The 15,055-nt window shown below is 53.1% G+C and overlaps 6 protein-coding genes across 6 annotated transcripts in view; 2 read left to right on the top strand and 4 right to left on the bottom strand.

Moving 5' to 3' along the window:
* Pmar_PMAR008956 (N-acetyltransferase, putative) overlaps nt 1-168 on the top strand; it is a gene marked incomplete at its 3' end in the record, with an annotated part of 4,454 nt that extends 4,286 nt beyond the window's left edge. The window contains exon 24 of the mRNA XM_002769411.1: nt 11-168. Within this exon, the coding sequence (XP_002769457.1) occupies nt 11-168 (158 nt within the window). The remainder of the gene's footprint in view (nt 1-10) is intronic.
* A 275-nt stretch (nt 169-443) lies between these two features.
* On the top strand, nt 444-6,024 carry Pmar_PMAR008955 (hypothetical protein; the record flags this gene model as incomplete). The annotated part of the gene is made up of 39 exons (XM_002769410.1): nt 444-509; nt 612-704; nt 745-809; nt 861-960; nt 1,008-1,085; nt 1,133-1,219; nt 1,260-1,320; nt 1,369-1,480; nt 1,529-1,645; nt 1,694-1,838; nt 1,887-1,953; nt 1,995-2,052; nt 2,098-2,229; nt 2,278-2,398; nt 2,448-2,585; nt 2,637-2,725; nt 2,800-2,860; nt 2,907-2,999; nt 3,043-3,081; nt 3,126-3,194; nt 3,239-3,308; nt 3,364-3,455; nt 3,503-3,651; nt 3,699-3,762; nt 3,784-3,908; nt 3,954-4,119; nt 4,166-4,245; nt 4,293-4,394; nt 4,440-4,510; nt 4,563-4,610; nt 4,651-4,776; nt 4,824-4,883; nt 4,989-5,035; nt 5,083-5,230; nt 5,280-5,396; nt 5,443-5,564; nt 5,610-5,693; nt 5,742-5,810; nt 5,860-6,024. 39 exons carry the CDS (start codon nt 444-446, stop codon nt 6,022-6,024), a joined length of 3,696 nt encoding a protein of 1,231 aa, XP_002769456.1.
* A 1,748-nt stretch (nt 6,025-7,772) lies between these two features.
* On the bottom strand, nt 7,773-10,593 carry Pmar_PMAR008954 (kinesin, putative; the record flags this gene model as incomplete). The annotated part of the gene is made up of 15 exons (XM_002769409.1): nt 7,773-7,874; nt 7,985-8,053; nt 8,101-8,151; nt 8,197-8,275; nt 8,317-8,562; nt 8,609-8,649; nt 8,697-8,756; nt 8,786-8,878; nt 8,921-9,526; nt 9,633-9,708; nt 9,754-9,814; nt 9,861-9,994; nt 10,042-10,130; nt 10,180-10,256; nt 10,302-10,593. The coding sequence occupies 15 exons, from the start codon at nt 10,591-10,593 to the stop codon at nt 7,773-7,775; spliced, it is 2,076 nt and encodes a 691-aa protein (XP_002769455.1).
* A 234-nt stretch (nt 10,594-10,827) lies between these two features.
* Pmar_PMAR008953 (transcriptional regulatory protein sir2, putative) lies at nt 10,828-11,888 on the bottom strand (the record flags this gene model as incomplete). Its single annotated transcript, XM_002769408.1, has 3 exons — nt 10,828-11,268; nt 11,318-11,706; nt 11,753-11,888. 3 exons carry the CDS (start codon nt 11,886-11,888, stop codon nt 10,828-10,830), a joined length of 966 nt encoding a protein of 321 aa, XP_002769454.1.
* A 77-nt stretch (nt 11,889-11,965) lies between these two features.
* Pmar_PMAR008952 (conserved hypothetical protein) lies at nt 11,966-12,978 on the bottom strand. The gene is made up of 5 exons (XM_002769407.1): nt 12,778-12,978; nt 12,579-12,710; nt 12,411-12,539; nt 12,234-12,363; nt 11,966-12,156 (listed from the first exon to the last, which is right to left on the bottom strand). The coding sequence occupies exons 1-5, from the start codon at nt 12,952-12,954 to the stop codon at nt 12,017-12,019; spliced, it is 708 nt and encodes a 235-aa protein (XP_002769453.1). The 5' UTR covers nt 12,955-12,978; the 3' UTR covers nt 11,966-12,016.
* A 195-nt stretch (nt 12,979-13,173) lies between these two features.
* On the bottom strand, nt 13,174-13,848 carry Pmar_PMAR008951 (hypothetical protein; the record flags this gene model as incomplete). Its single annotated transcript, XM_002769406.1, has 3 exons — nt 13,174-13,228; nt 13,645-13,680; nt 13,766-13,848. The coding sequence occupies 3 exons, from the start codon at nt 13,846-13,848 to the stop codon at nt 13,174-13,176; spliced, it is 174 nt and encodes a 57-aa protein (XP_002769452.1).
* Nucleotides 13,849-15,055: the final 1,207 nt, after the last annotated feature.

The following is a 15,055-nucleotide window of genomic DNA, read 5'->3' as shown; positions in this document are numbered from 1 at the left end:
TGCTGTTGAGGTTACTACGGCTTCTGGTTGTCATTTAGACTCATTCTAGCTGCTGAGTACCTCGACAAGGCCTCAGAGGAGGAGGGCCCCGGGGCTGAACCAAGTAAGTGTAGTTATCATTGGCGCCAACCACTAGTGGTCCCCAAGGTATGGCTCGCTGCATATTAGCTTGAGAACAATCTTGGCAAGGTTTGCCTGATAACTTGTCGACTAGTATGCCGTCTTGATTGATCAGATTCATGTAGGGACCCAGCAGAACTCCAAGTAGAGCAAGCTCCGACCTTAGACGCCCACGTGAGGATAGGAACGGATAATCTCATTGGTGATAAGAAGAGCCCCTCTGGAGGAACACCTTTTCCTCTAGGAGACGTGGAGGACTTCCCCGAGGATTGGCGAGTCGTAACACTGCACGTCCATGGCATGTTAGTATTCCGACAGTGACGATGCTGCTACTGATCCCCAGGTACAACCTACCCAAGCCTCTCCTTGAACTTAGTGGTGGTGACCAAGTGGTAGAGGAGGCCTCCTGCTATGTGGATGGATCCTATCCATTAGAATATGCTGTGAGGGGTTTGCTGATCACTGAGGCGCTCGATCGCCTCGCTCTCTAGGTCAACCTGAGGGGTATGCAGTTGAGGAGCGGCAAGCTGTATAGGTGGGCTGTCCCTGCTGCTGGGGATGACCATGCAGAGGATGGCGGGGAAGTAGGGACTATGTGAAGCGTTGATAGGCATATGATGTTAGGAAGCACTGGCCTATGGTGTAGCAGACGTTCGTGTGGGCGCCGATGAATTTAGGAATAAGATGGAGTAACAGGGTCCCGAACATGGCCTGCTGATTGGACCTAGCTGATCTCGCAGAGCCCTTGGTTATCCTGCTGGTCCGCTTGCCATATGGGCCTTGTTCAAGACTTTGGCTGATAATGAGCCCCAAGAGCGTCGCTGCATCACCAAGGCTTGTGTGAGCCTTGCTAAAGCCTCTCTACCATACCATACCTTCCCTTCAAGGTCGATAGGGCGTTTTCGAAGAAAGATGGTATGGAGGGGATGGTGGAGGCAGTAGAACTGGCTGGACGACTCCAGAAGGTCTGTGGCCAGCTCGAGGAGCCGACTCCGTAGCTGTCGGGCTGTAGGTATTCGGAGCGCCCGAGGAAGCATTGGCCGGAATAGTGAGGAGTGGGCAGCCTGGACCTGTGAATGAGATCGTCACTAAGAAGCAGGTGAGTCTTCGGGATCTCAATATCTCATCTGGTCGCCCAGCTCGCGGCGTGGTTACAACAGACCGATGTAGGAGCAGAAGAGGAAATATTGGAGGAGACGAGTGGGTGGCTGAGGGCCGCCGCCCCTCTTGCATCGCCTTTGTGGACAGATTCTAGTGGCGATGGGAAGAGCCTGGCTGATCGCGTCTTTGACTTCCTGGGAGTAACTGAGGTGGATAGAGGTTTGGATGTGTATCATATCACGGCTATGTATTTGTACAGGTTGGTGTTGATGGAAACTATCATCCGTAGCCGCTTGCCTCTGTTCAGGCGAGTCGAAATGGTCAAGAAGGCTGAGGGGCTACGTGACGTCTGTGTGGCCCATAGCGGTAGCCTCGGAAAGGCCTTCGAGAGTATGGGCTCAGAGGAGGGTGTGGATGTTCATGAGTGGGAATGATAATGCCCATCGGGTGTAGCCGACGTGGTAGCGTCTAGATTCATAGCCTACATGGAGGCCGCTCCATCGGGGCCGGCGGCGGCGGCTAGCAGCGATGAGTTGGAGTATATCTTCCACTGGCTGGACAGTGATAGGGATGGCTATGTGTCGGCTGGGGACATGTTGATGTTGGAGGACTTGGATGTATCACTCCTCCCAGTGCTCACGTCTGAGGTTATATCCCTATATCAGGCATTGGAAGCACTCCTCCATATCAAGGCTGTGGCTGTGGAGTTGAACACCAACGAGGGTGGGAAGGGTAGGGTGGAGTCTGGCTAGGTGACTCATCCTCTCTAGTAGGGCGGACCCTTGAGGACATACTGCTGTGCCAGGAGGGAAATGGTGGCATCACCGGAGGGTATATCGGAGGGGTCAGCCGCTACTTGGCAGTGGCCTTCTGTAGGCATATCCTCAATTTCCTTTCTCATGGATACCAGAGTGTTGTCGATGATATGATGGTGGAGGGTATGGCAAAGCTCGATGTTGTTGGGCTATGCAAAGTCGTTGATGGTTTCCGCCCCTGGGCCCTGGAGAGGTACTCAGGGCAGATGTTATATTACGATGATCGAGTGTCATCAAGTAGATTCAATACGATCGACGACTTCCTGCTGTGTCTGGCCAAGGGCATGGCGGCAGAGGCCAATCAGCCAGGAAAGGATCCCTTCGTAAAGTGGGGCTCTAACCCTACAGTCGCGGCATATGAGGTGATAGTAGCAAACAAGGTGGCCAGAGTCATAGCTCTTCACAACCTAGGGTCGTCGGTTCCTCGAAGTAGTCCGAGCCCTGCACTGTGGCTCCATGAGGCATGCAGAGGACCAGTGGGTCCACATAGACATCAGCGTGCCGGAGGTTCCTTTAGAGAAGGAGGGCCAGAAGAAAAAAGGCGGCCAGGTCGGTCGGGGGAGGGGCTCCGCTGTATAGAGGGGCACACTCCGGTTGCAGAAGAATGTTGGTGCTGGTAGCAGCAACGTGGAGAGTATGAAGAGTCTGGCGGAGCGATACCGAGGGAAGGCCCGCATCCCTCTGGGGAGGTTGGCAACGGCCTCAGCAATAGAGTGAGGGGTTAGTGAGGGCAGCAGCCTTTGGGATGGACGGGAGCTCTTAGGGGGACGGCCCTCGTTGTGACGGGGGATCCGCAAGGATCATGCGACAACAACAAGGAGGAGGTAGTGGTGAGCATATACGCACTAGACATGCCTCAATCGTGTTCAGGACGGGGAGGGTCTGCCCACGTATGAGACGACAGGGACGTTTATTCGCTACAGCCTATCAGTGGACCACCCTGTGGATGCTCTGGACACTAGAGTAGGTTACGGAGGAGCGCCCTGCTGGTGTTGAGAGCATTCAGATACAAATACCATCAGCAACGCCGAGCGAAGGTCCACTGGTGAGCACTGCCCCGTCAGTGAGTCCTCAACTATGTTGGTGTAGGAGTACATCGTTCCTGAGCTGGCCGAGGAGCCCCGAGAGCTGAGCTTGCAGCAGGAGTGCATTGAGGAGGTCGGTGGGTAGATGGGAGTCTTCGGTTTACTCTATCCCTTCAGATTGCCGCTTCTGTCGATGAACATTTACTGCCGGGCATTTTATCTTTACAGAGCGACGGGGAGGCACAGGGTGAGCGAATCCTCTCGACCCGTGGTCGCTACGGTCCCCTCGGTTTTTTTCCCAGAAAGTCGTGTCGCCGCTGAGGCCCTCATGAATGACGTTCGTTCTGTGGTCTCGAAGCTCGCGGCCCGTGGTGCCCAGCGAAGCAAAGACAGAGTTAATATGACTGGAAATATCAGCGAGAACCGTCCCTTGGTGTTCAGCATCTCGCCGCTGCGGCTCCCTGTGTGTGGAAAGAGTACGTACCCTCCAGTGAGTTGTTCATGGAGAGCATGGGACTGGCGGACCGGGCGCTTGAGGCGGTGCTAATGAGTCGATCGATGAGCCGCGATGAGGAGTGCTGGAGGCCAAGGTAGGTGGAGGAGGACGCAGTCCCGGGTTGGAAGCTCTCGTGCCTAGGGAGGCTCGAGACACTGCTGGTGAGGAGAAGCTCAGGAGGGTACTCTATGCGGCCCATATAGCAGTGGGTGGGATCTCCTGTTAGGACTTATCTGCACGCTATGCCCGGTTGTCTTTCGAAGCTGAGACCAATGGCTGGCCTGATCGGGCGGTATTGTTCTTTGAGAAAAGGCTAGAACTGGACATGGAGGATCCACAGCTATGGTTCCGGTGGGCGGCTACGTTGTGAGGGTGTCGGACCGAGGCTCCCGTAAGGTACGCCCGACTGCTGTGTCGGGTGGCCTCCACCTATGGCGGCCCAGAGGGGCATAAGACCATCAGGAAAATTAAGGCTATTTCGGCCTTACAGCGCTGCTTGGCCCTGTGTGGTCTCTCTGGCACGCTTGCGCACATCCCCGCTGACCCCAGTGTGCGACGACGGGTAGGACTGGGAGCACGGTGTAGTGTTGAGGATGGTCTTGGTCCAGGTGCCGGTGCCTGCTTTAACGGCTCTTGCGGTCCTCCTGGCGGACCAGGGCGAGGTCGATGCGGCATTGAGAGTCTTCTCGTGACGCGGCAGTCCCTGAGGAGGTTATTGCTATGGTCATTTATCAGGTTCATACTGAGGCTTGGTGAACACCAACGATGCCCGAAGGGGACCTTCCTCCTGCTCGCTTTGGTTCTACACCAAATCGATCAATGGCGACTGAGGGATAAGTAGGACCCTCCCGTAGTCATCGTAGGCCATGGTATGCTCACGAGGTACCTCAAGCTGGCGGCTGTGGATGCCACAGGGGACGCTGAGCAGGGCGAGACGGATAGGACCGAGGGAGGTAGAGAGGCTTGGAGGGGTGTCACTTGGTACAGGAGTTGTTTGTTCCGAAGGTGTTCAGGACGATGCTGATGAGGAAGACGGAGGAGCCCAGCCTAGTTGTGAGGTCATTTTAGTGTACAGTGGTTTATCGCTGCTTAGGCGATGCTGATGGGATGTCAATGAGACCGAAGACCTGTGGGATACCCGTGGGAGACATCCCCGTGCTGGACGTCATCAGAGAGCTTATCGCCCTGGGCTTGGGGGAGATGACTCAGTCCATCTTGGGTCTTATAGACGAAGGTTCATAGGAACACTGTAGCTCGTGAGTATAGGCCATGCTGCTGATGCTGATCAGGCTCGATTGACCTTGGAGCCTCTGCTAAAGCTAGCAGGTGCTTTAGCCTGTTACGGGTGCAAACGGCAATGCTATCAGGTAGCTTTGAGCGTACTCAATGGCTACCACTGCTATCATATACTACTCATATTACTTTCCTTAGGGAATTTCCATCTGGCTGTTGACATTGTAGAGAAGCTAATCCTTGGGGTAAGGGTAGGGCGAGTGCCGTGATGGGAAGGTCGTGTCCATGACAGGATAGCGACCGGGATCAGGCAGCGTGGCTCTACCGGGGGGAATGTTACTTCAGACTGGGGAGGAAAGGGGATGCGTTGGATTCCTTCCAGAAGGCAACTCGAACCTTCACAAGTCCACCGGAGGACTCGATTGTATACCTCCGAATGGGTAAGTGCTCGAGTCCAGCTGTTATGGTGTATGCAGTGCTCTGGTCTAGGGACTCTCTATAGCGAGTTGGGTCAGCTCACAGAGGCATCGGAGGCGTTCAGGACGAGTCTGACATATGAGCAAACGTCCCTGGCGTGGCTAGGCTTGGCGCTAGTGGAACGCAAACGTGAGGACTTGAAGGGCTCAATCGCCATGCAATAGTATCAGCTTAGGATGCAAGTCGTCGCTGAGCCTCCTCAAAGCCGCCAATGCTCTCGATCCGTATCGAGCCGGGGTATGGGCCGACCTGTGTGTCGAGTTGCTGAGGAGCGACGATGCTGTCGGCGCGGCTAAGGTGAGTAGATCACTTATCTACTGTGCACTGGACTTATCCTTGCAGGCCTTGCAAGCCTTCATGAGAACCTCTTGTATGGTGTTCAGCACTGTGGACCGTAGGGCTGAGATAGAGTTCTTGTCTGGGGAAGTCTGACGACAACTCAGAGTATTCAAGCTCGATCATGTGCTTATCCAGGTCCGCTGCTTGGACTTTCTCACCGAGCTTGTTGATGGCTTGTTGGGTCACGGGAAGTTCGCAAAGGAGGTGACTGAAGGGTGACTAGAAGTGTCCCGTCTTTTATGGGGAGCCTCAGGCCGAGAAACTCATCCGACTGTATCAGCGTCGTGGTGTCACTGGTGTTGCGAAGTCTTTTAGAGTGACCGAACTGCTCGCTAGAAGCCTGGCTCAGCAAGGAAAGTGGAAAGAGGCCTGCGCCGAGCTTGAGGAAGCCGCCAGGAAAGCAAAAGTCAGTGATTGATATACATGCTACATTCACTAGATCCCGAGTAGGGAAACGTTGAGGGCTTGATGGATGTAAAGAGTTTTGAGTGGTACAGTCATCGTGTAGCAGGATGATAAGCATGACTTTTGGTATGGTGTAATCATCTCGTATAACTCACACTGTCGAGTTTACACTAGTTGGTACTTGAAAACTGAGGAATTCTTGAATGATCCACTGCCAAGTCCGTGTAAGTATTATGCGGTGATGACTTCGCCTCACTTATATACAACTGTAACGCACTACGAATGAACGAGGGTCCCTGTACTTCTGAAGAAATATTGTCCCTATCGTTGTTTGAGCAGTACATCAGCACAAGTGCAAAACCTGTGACACCACGAATTTAGGATAATCCGCTGACAACATAATTTCATGTCCGGAAGCGCGAGTTTATTGTGCCATCCACTAAGCCTAGTGCCAACTGTGAATATTCCAAGCGTTGAGCACTATTTCCATCAGTGCGTTGTGCCGTCGTTGAACTTACTCTATTACAGGACGTACACGTGAATGGTCCATGTAATGATGTGTACCGTATAAGGAATCGGTGAGTGGAAATGTGTAATGCGGGTGATGCTGTCCCAGTGCTCGCACATGTTTCAGCCACTACTAGTTCGAGGGAGATACCTCGGTAACTCAACCAAACAACGACCGCCATAAAATTATCGCATGAGGACACCATTACATATGATACGTGGAAAATGATTGATTCATTGGTTTTCATGCTTGCCTGGCGACTGCTCTGTTGAGTTGGAAAGCCGAACTCTGCGGACAGAAGCTTGGGCCAGCGCTCTTATCTAGAAAAGACTGCGGATGATCACTTCCCAACGATAGTAGTAAACAACCTTCGAAAGTGGATTAGACGCTGACTGCTTGCTTGGTCGAGGCAGAGCTTGCAAGTTCCCTCCATGAAAACCCGAGGAGGCTTTCGCTGAGGCCGCAGCAGACGTAGGAGAAACTGTAGCCAACAAACTGGCGAAGTCATAATAACTACAGCACCTCACCGCCACCGGGTCTCTTGCGCCAATGGACGACGTGTGTGGCCGAGGGGAGTCCAGTGGTCCGGTTTATAGCCTGATTGGGAGTGATGTAATCTTGTTTCGTAGAGAGTGATCCCCCACGGAGCTTCTGTATCGGTATAGACCTCCTCTGGTTCTTCCAAAGCGATTGTGTTCCTTTTGTGGGTCATTGCTGGAGACGCTCGTGTTAGTAGTTCCACGGTGGTCTTGATTGCGGGGCCCTCCTGATCAGCCCGGTTTCTAAAACAACTCCACTCGACTGAGCTACTTCGAGGCTGGTCTAGGGTAGATCTACTGCTACTCCGTCCTTGGCTGCTCAGTAGAGGATTTTTCTGGTGGCGTGAGAGAAGTTTGTATCGGCCAGGAGGATGATCTATATGTGGTAGCTTCACCGTCGAGGGGGTCTTGGCTCTGCTAGGGGGCTTGTATTGTGGAGACTGCTGCCGTTCCGTCTCTTGTCGGGAGGTAACAGGGGGGCCTTTGGTGATCTCCTCGACGAGGACTTTCATCCCTCTGATTTTGCTCGCTCGGGGTATACCGAGTTCCCGCGCTTGATCAGTAGCGCTAGAGTCAACAGAAGACGCCGCTAAATTCCCAACGTGTGGCAGATCGGATTCTTCGGTAGCCTCGATGAAGTCGCCTGTTCGCAGAGGTATATACCTATCTCATCAACCTCTGTCTCGCGACACTAGCTGGATGCCACGCTGAACCTTACGAAGCGTGACTGTTGACTCTATCGACCTGACCACGCTGCTCGTCGGTGAGCACAAGGCGGTGTTCCTCCAGCATTTGATCTCGCAGTCTGATTTGGTACTGAGACGGGACACAGATAGGTGGTCAAAAAGGCACGCAGACCAAGAGAACTGCGAGTATAGTATTATCCTCAACTTAAGCCTTTCAATTTCCAGATTTTTCTGATGCACAATCATCTCGTGCGCCTTCAGCATCTGTTGGGCTTGCTCATAGGATTCCATCGCCTCCACTTCGAGCACCTACAGCGGTCGGAGAGAGACCCACATCCATACCCATGGAAACCCACCTGATTCCGGAACATGAGCTCGAGGAATGCGCGTACATCGTCGTTGTGGACCTATAACAATAGTCATATATATGAGCATGTTTGACAGTTGCTTACTGTGTTCGGGAGCTCAGCTTGAAGGGCGCGTAGAACTTCCTCGTTATCTTTCAGACGCTGGGCCAGCATGTGGCGATTCCTAACGAAAGGTTAAGTCCCTCAAGACTGTGTTCTCCCCACTTCTCGTTTGCCGTGATTGACTCCTCTATAGAGCTCAGCTCCTGCTGCAGTGCCCCTATTGATTTTTGCTGCCCTTCGTTATCACTTGGAGCTTCTTTATTGGTAGTCTGCTCCTCCCAGCGACTGATCGATAGCATCACACCAGCCTTGGCAGTCTGCTGTGATTGGCCTTCAATCTCTGTATCAATAAGGCTCCGCTTTAGCTGGACACGCTCCTCCACGTTATTCACCAACTCTTGTCGCCACCTACCACGAGACATATGCCGACCACCACCCGAGCATGGGGATTCACCTCTCTGAGGCCTCCCGTTCGGGATCGTTCGTAGGGGACATCTAATAGACCACTACTACTGATCAACATCGAAGGAGACCAGACCTACCAGTTCCTCTGGTGTGACTGCATGTGCTTTCGTTGCAAGTTTCTGTCGGAGATCTGTGACCTACGAGGCACACGTCCTCATCCGACTACAATGTGAACCTTCCCCACCATAGCTCTGAGTTCATTTATGATCTGCGTGTATTTGGATATATGGAAGCTCACATTGAGCACATTCCTCGTAACCTGAAGTTATGGTTACACGTGGAGTCACCGTTCGTCTGGTACCTTAGTCTTTATTTTCTTCGCTCTATTGGCGTACTTGAGCGTATTGTGAGTGTCCTCATAATTGAGATGACACGGTGATATATTAGCTATCATTACGGTACGACAATTTCCTCCCAAGGAGTCCTTCAATAAGCGTGTGAGCTTTGAGTCTCTATATGGGACGAAGCTGCTCTGCTTTCCCCCTGCTTGATCTGCTAATGCTGTAATGCAGTTCCCCAAGGCCAGCAAGGACCTATTGATGTTCGCTCCCTCGATCATCCGCAGCCCCTTGTTGTTGGTTTGACTGGCCCGCTCGCTGCCCGCCAAGTCTATCATCGACAGCTTCCCGACAAGGACCTCAGCAACGAGACCAGACCCTTTCTCCCGTTGCTCAATCACCACTTGGAGCACAGCGTGGGATCGAGAGGATGTCTCATTGGCTGAAGTGGGCTCTGTAGTGCGGTTCCTATTGCCGCGTTGTAGGAGTTCCATTATCTCCTGGGCTGATTCGAGACCACCGACCTCACTGATACCGGCCACACTCATCCCTTTCACCGGGTCCTCACGCAGATCGAGGTAATCGGAGCTCGAGGATGCCAACAGGTCTCGAATATTCTCGTTGTAGACCTACGCTCATACTGAGTAGCTCACAAACCATCGAGGCCATTGAAAATCGGTGTCGCGAAAGGAAACATGCGGTCTGAGCTGGTGGACCTATTTACACTGCTCTTACCTCCAGGAAGCTGCACTTGATCTGAACGTGCTTCTCATTGCGTCGCTTCAGGGCCTTAACGTGATCGAAGAGATCTCTGCGCGACTAATCTTGACCCAGAAGACCGTATTCTACAGCCTACCTCAGCGTGAGATTCATAGTCCCAGGCTGTGTGTAGCTACCGAGCATGGTGTAGGTCTTGCCTGAAGTAGGGACATTCCACTAGACAGTGTTGATCTTGACCAATACCCGCTCCTGTGGCCCCATACGCGAAAACAGTAGCGTTGAAACCTTGTAGCACACCAGGTATTAGGAACTGAGCGGTGTTCTCGTATACGTGGCTCTGGGTGCAGTTGGCCTCGAATACATGGTCAAAGGCGTACCTAGCAGGGGTCTATAACGTCGTTGTGAAGCCGTGTAGCAGCCGTACCGGCGTTCTCTAGACTTGTTCAGACGGAGGTAGTCGTCACTAGCCGTCGTCCCCGGATCCATCAGCACCACCACCTTATTCTCCAGCACCTACCATAACATCCTCGACTCGTGTCTGGTCTTGGTACAGCCCCCCCACCCTGAGGACTTCCCTTCCACCTTGAGCCTTTTCAAAGGGCAGGAGACTCCTCGTTCTAACCGCTACCATGATATTGCCTGAGGACCACTGATCCGATCGAGGGCCGCTACAGCCCGACCGACTGGATCCACTCCGCATTCGTTTCATGTGGTCTTCAGTGGAACTGTCCTTCCTCATCTCGGGGCCATCAACAACACGTTCATCAATCTCCAAGCTACGCTCTTCAGTCAAGGGTGATAGTTCTCGGCCACTAGGATTCGTACTGGCCCCAGGCCGACTCACGGAAGCAGGAGAAGTCGATTCACTGATGGTAGCTTGCCGACCACGACCCTCCACAGGGTTCGCCTTCAAAGCCTGTGCTTCTGGAAGAACAGGGCCTTCCGTGCCTCGTTGGGGTGGAGGTGGGACTACCATTCATCAAAGAGACTATCAGGAACTGAATTGGGCGATAGAGTACACGGATAGTTTCCTCACGAGACCCGGACCCTGCCCACTGTGACGAACACTGTACGCTATCGTTAAACTCAAGGATGAAGCAAATGTGTAATACTGCCAATAGTGCCGCCTTGGGGGCGCAGTATTTCTATACCGTTACGTTCTCGTGTTGGACAGATTTTCTCATCATCTTATCGGTCAAACCAGGTGGCATCACAACCTGGACGGCATCAGTCCACCGGACTCCTCGAGCATCTTCCTCAACTCCACACTTGCGGAGTCGGTGTCGTTCTCGATGAAGACGTCCCGGTAGTTATCAGCCCGACCAAACCGGAACATACCGTGAGGAGGTGGGGTTAGATTCACCAGCAGCCTAGGAGTGGTCCTCGGCAACAGGATGGGTATTTGGTTGCATGGCCCGACCTGCAGGCTGGTGCCCATCACGACCAACAACGTTGCTTGGGAAAGATCCTCTTGGACACAGTCGAAGAACCGTTCGGGCAGGTTCTCGCCGAAGAATACAACGTCTGGTTTCACCAAGCCACAGCAGGCAGCGCAGTGGACCGGCTCCTCAGAGCTCAACAAGTCGCTCATGTCGCCGCCATACGGGCATCCACAATCAATACACCGGGCTGACCGGAGATGGCCATGAGCCTAGGGAGGAAGAAACTCAACCGTTTAGAATGTGGGAGAGTGTTCTCACCTGAACGACGAGTTCCTCAGGCACGCCGGCATCGATCTCAAGGCTATCGATGTTCTGAGTGTAGCACCGTAATAGAGCTCCCTTCTCGGCAAGCCATGCTACGAACCTGTGCGCTGCAGTAGGCTCGTGCGTCCCCCTACCCAACTTGGCTTCATGACATAGCCTGTAGAAAGGATAAGGGTCATGCCGAAAGTAGTGGATCGAGAAGAGGTCCTCGGGAGCTCGCAGACTGTCGGTGTATTGCTTCACGTTAGCGTATATCCCTGTATTGGGCGAGCGAAAGTCAGGGATCCCGGCGCTCACGGAGATACCAGCGCCAGCTAGGACCACCACTCGCTTCCAATATCTGCTAGGGTCCGAACAGAGCGCCTCTACGCTGGGCTCGTCATCTGAAGACAATGCAAGAGAGTGATCAGCAGTGGGGGAGGGGCTGACCTCCGAAGACGTCCTTGAGCCGCTGTGGGAGGCTGGTCGGGCTGGACTCCGAGGAGGTACTGAAGACGATGGACTCAGACTCAGCATCAGAGTCACTGAGGGGAGCACTACACTGGGACATGGGCGAGGACGACATCGTAGGGTGGAGAAATAGGAAATATTAAACTCACATAAGACGACGACTTTAGGGGCCCTACAGAACACAGGTGATGGTCGAAACGTAATAGTCCGATAGTCGGAGGGCTATCGAGTAATGCAGAGGATTCAATTCCCGATAGTCGATTGGCGGGCACACAACCTCCTCTTGAAATTGCGGGGGGAATTATAATAGTCCATCACGCACGGGGGAGGCCTGGAGGAGTCCAACTGCTCGGAAGAGCTTCCCTTTATGGTCAGGTTACGAGCTGAGGAATAGAGAGTCTTGTCAATTCATCACTGAGGGCTAGGAACGATCGGTGATACAGAATGGCCCCTTTCTCACCAGCACGGGAGTTGTATGCGTATTTATCGCTGAGCACGGGCTGACTGCTTTCCACAGTGAGCCTCACTTCAACTTGCCCATCGGCTGTACAACGAACATCGTGTATGCGCTGGACACACTTGGGACCACTCTGACCAAATGTGCACCTCATAACGGCACACGCGCCCCAGTTCGGACCTCCCACTTGCCCGGTATTGGCTTCCGAGTCTTTGGTTCAAAAGTAACTGGGCGGGAAAGTCGAGAACCATCCCGCAAGTTGATCTTATATTGATGCCAAGGACAACTGAGGCTGGGAATGCCGTCAATCTGAAAGGCGAATAAACATGAACCAAGTAGAGAACATACATCCTCGATATCTCCCGTGGTCAAGGGACCACCCATGTGATAACAAATAGAATCTAGACAGTATATGACAGGTGCCTTGCTCCCACTCTGTGGTCGGGGATCATATAACACTGATACGAATCGTCCATCGACCTGAGGGCGAAGAAACCGTGGGAAACCAGAGTATAGTAACTGCTGGTGTTCGATGAGCCCAACCTACCTGTGTATGAACCCGTCCCTCCCTTCTCAGTCGTGAGAGAGTGCATACTGCATGCCACTGCGATCCTTCCAGGCCAACGTGTCGGTTCTCATTCGCTATAGCCGCACTAGACCGCTGGGACTCACCATCTGATTCGGTGCCGTCTCTCGGGGTGGACGAGGCGGAGGAGGAACTCATAGGGATCAGAAGGAACTAGACGCATTGGGTCTCAGCAGGCCACCCGAGAGGACCCCAAGCTGAGTAGAAGCAGGAGGCTATGCGCTGACCATAGGAGTGGCCTACCGCCATTCAGATCACCACCACAGTGGCGCACAGCAGAAAGACGGCTGGTAACTCCCAATGGGAGGGGCTGAACGGCTTTTGGTTGGGAGAATAGCGGACACAAATGGATGCTCGTTACTGGGCCCTGTAGACCTCTAGATGAGCCTTCTCTAGGCCTTTGATATAGGCGCTAAAGACCACGATGGAGATGGCAAGATGAACCAATGCATTCAACGGGAGATAGGAGTACACGTAACGAAAAACTCATCAAACTGGGAGCATAATGCGGGATATCACTGCCGGCAAAATAAACAAAACAGTAGGGAAAAGGAATGAAACACATCTAGTGTTGCATGACGGAGCATGAGGAAGTCTCCAAAGAATCATCGATACTAGCTGACGCAGCTGCTGGTGAGTTCATCACAATGACGGTCATAAGGGCAATCGTCATCGATTTTACAGCAGCCCCCGTTTTCAGAGCAATGCACTGAACAGTTCGGACCTGACCAGGATCTACACCCAGGCCCATCCAGTCCCACACTGCCCACCACTGTAGCCCGGTAAACAGACACAGCTACCGGTCTGGGTGAGGCCGTCTGCACTCACGTTACGAACGCACACTCCTTGGCCCGAGCAAGGGACCTAACACGAGAGAGCGGTAACTCAGAGATCACCACTGAGGGAGGAGACACCCGACCGGCCACGACATACTATTCTTCGAACTTACCTGTACTGAAGGTAGGAACCGTGATGGACCACTAGGGCACACACGATGCCCACAGTGACACGCTCGCTCGGGTTTCCCGGCATTGTTTTCGTAGAGGCCCAAGACCTCCTCAGCTGACAGAGCTCCTCTAATGAGAGTCACTGAATGTATAGCCCCCGAAAAGAAGTTATCGTGAGTATCATCATGAAGTCCAGTGAGGCCTTCCAATAGCGTACCGTTGAAGATAGAGACTGTCGAGAGGCCGACGTACCTTGTGCGAAGCGCCTCAACTGGGGAGAACCCAATAGCCCTACGCAGTGGACCGAATCCCCATGATCAGCCTGGCGTTGCTATCCCATGCTGACGCGCTTATCGCCGAGCCGTTGTAAGAGCTACCGTACTGCTGTCCATTACGGTACAATGTAATGGTGTTACCACCGAATACCGCAACGATGTGAACCTACACTAAACTGAATCTCGTGACCTCATGCAGGGTTACTTTCTGCATGGTGTTCTCTTTCGTTCCCACTACGTCTTGGCTCCTGATGTCCGCTTCCGATGCTAGAAACCATTCCCTCGGTTCACGCAAACCATAGGTTATTGTGTCGTATCTATCAGCAGATGCATCCCTATGCGGAACACAGGTCCTTCAAAAAGGAAACCCCACGGGGACTTACCGTAATCCACAGTTCGAACCGGAGCAGTCCTCTATTCCAAAGACACTACCACCACCAGCGTGCTCGAGCAAGGTAAACTCTTTTATGGCGATGACTTGCACCAAAGAGGTGTTATCTCCATAGCGATCCGGGTGCCATATGGTATCACGAGCGCCTGATAGGTGAACCCGAACGCAGCGAGCTTGGAAGTGGATTGTTGTTGGTACTTCAAAGGCGTAACTACCACAGTCTTACTCTAGAAGTGATCCTCGGAAAGGATGAGGACTCACTCATAATTATCCGCGATGGAGTCGACCAAGCTGTACACTATACAGTCCACGCTATGGTACAGCTCTATGCCGATAGGCCGATAGAGAAACTCTATATGGACTCCGGCGAGGTTGAACAACTCGGCAAAGGCAACCTGGGAAGCTTCTTCAAGCAGTTCGAGGCAGCAGTGGCACCCACCGTGAAGTTAGCGGCGTCTACGTCTTGTCGGGTACTCCAGTAAGTGTCAAGAGTACCGTCCAATGCAGCACTCGAAGGGAAGGACCAGGTACCAGTAGGAGCCGTACTATAATGCCCACGCGCCAGATTCTAAGTACAGACGAATAGAAGCCTTATAACAGCGCAATCCTGCGGCTCCAACACGGTG

Source organism: Perkinsus marinus, assembly GCF_000006405.1.
Source record: "Perkinsus marinus ATCC 50983 genomic scaffold scf_1104296965864, whole genome shotgun sequence".
NCBI classification, from domain to species: Eukaryota; Perkinsozoa; order Perkinsida; family Perkinsidae; genus Perkinsus; species Perkinsus marinus.
This window is presented reverse-complemented; position numbering and strand designations above follow the sequence as displayed.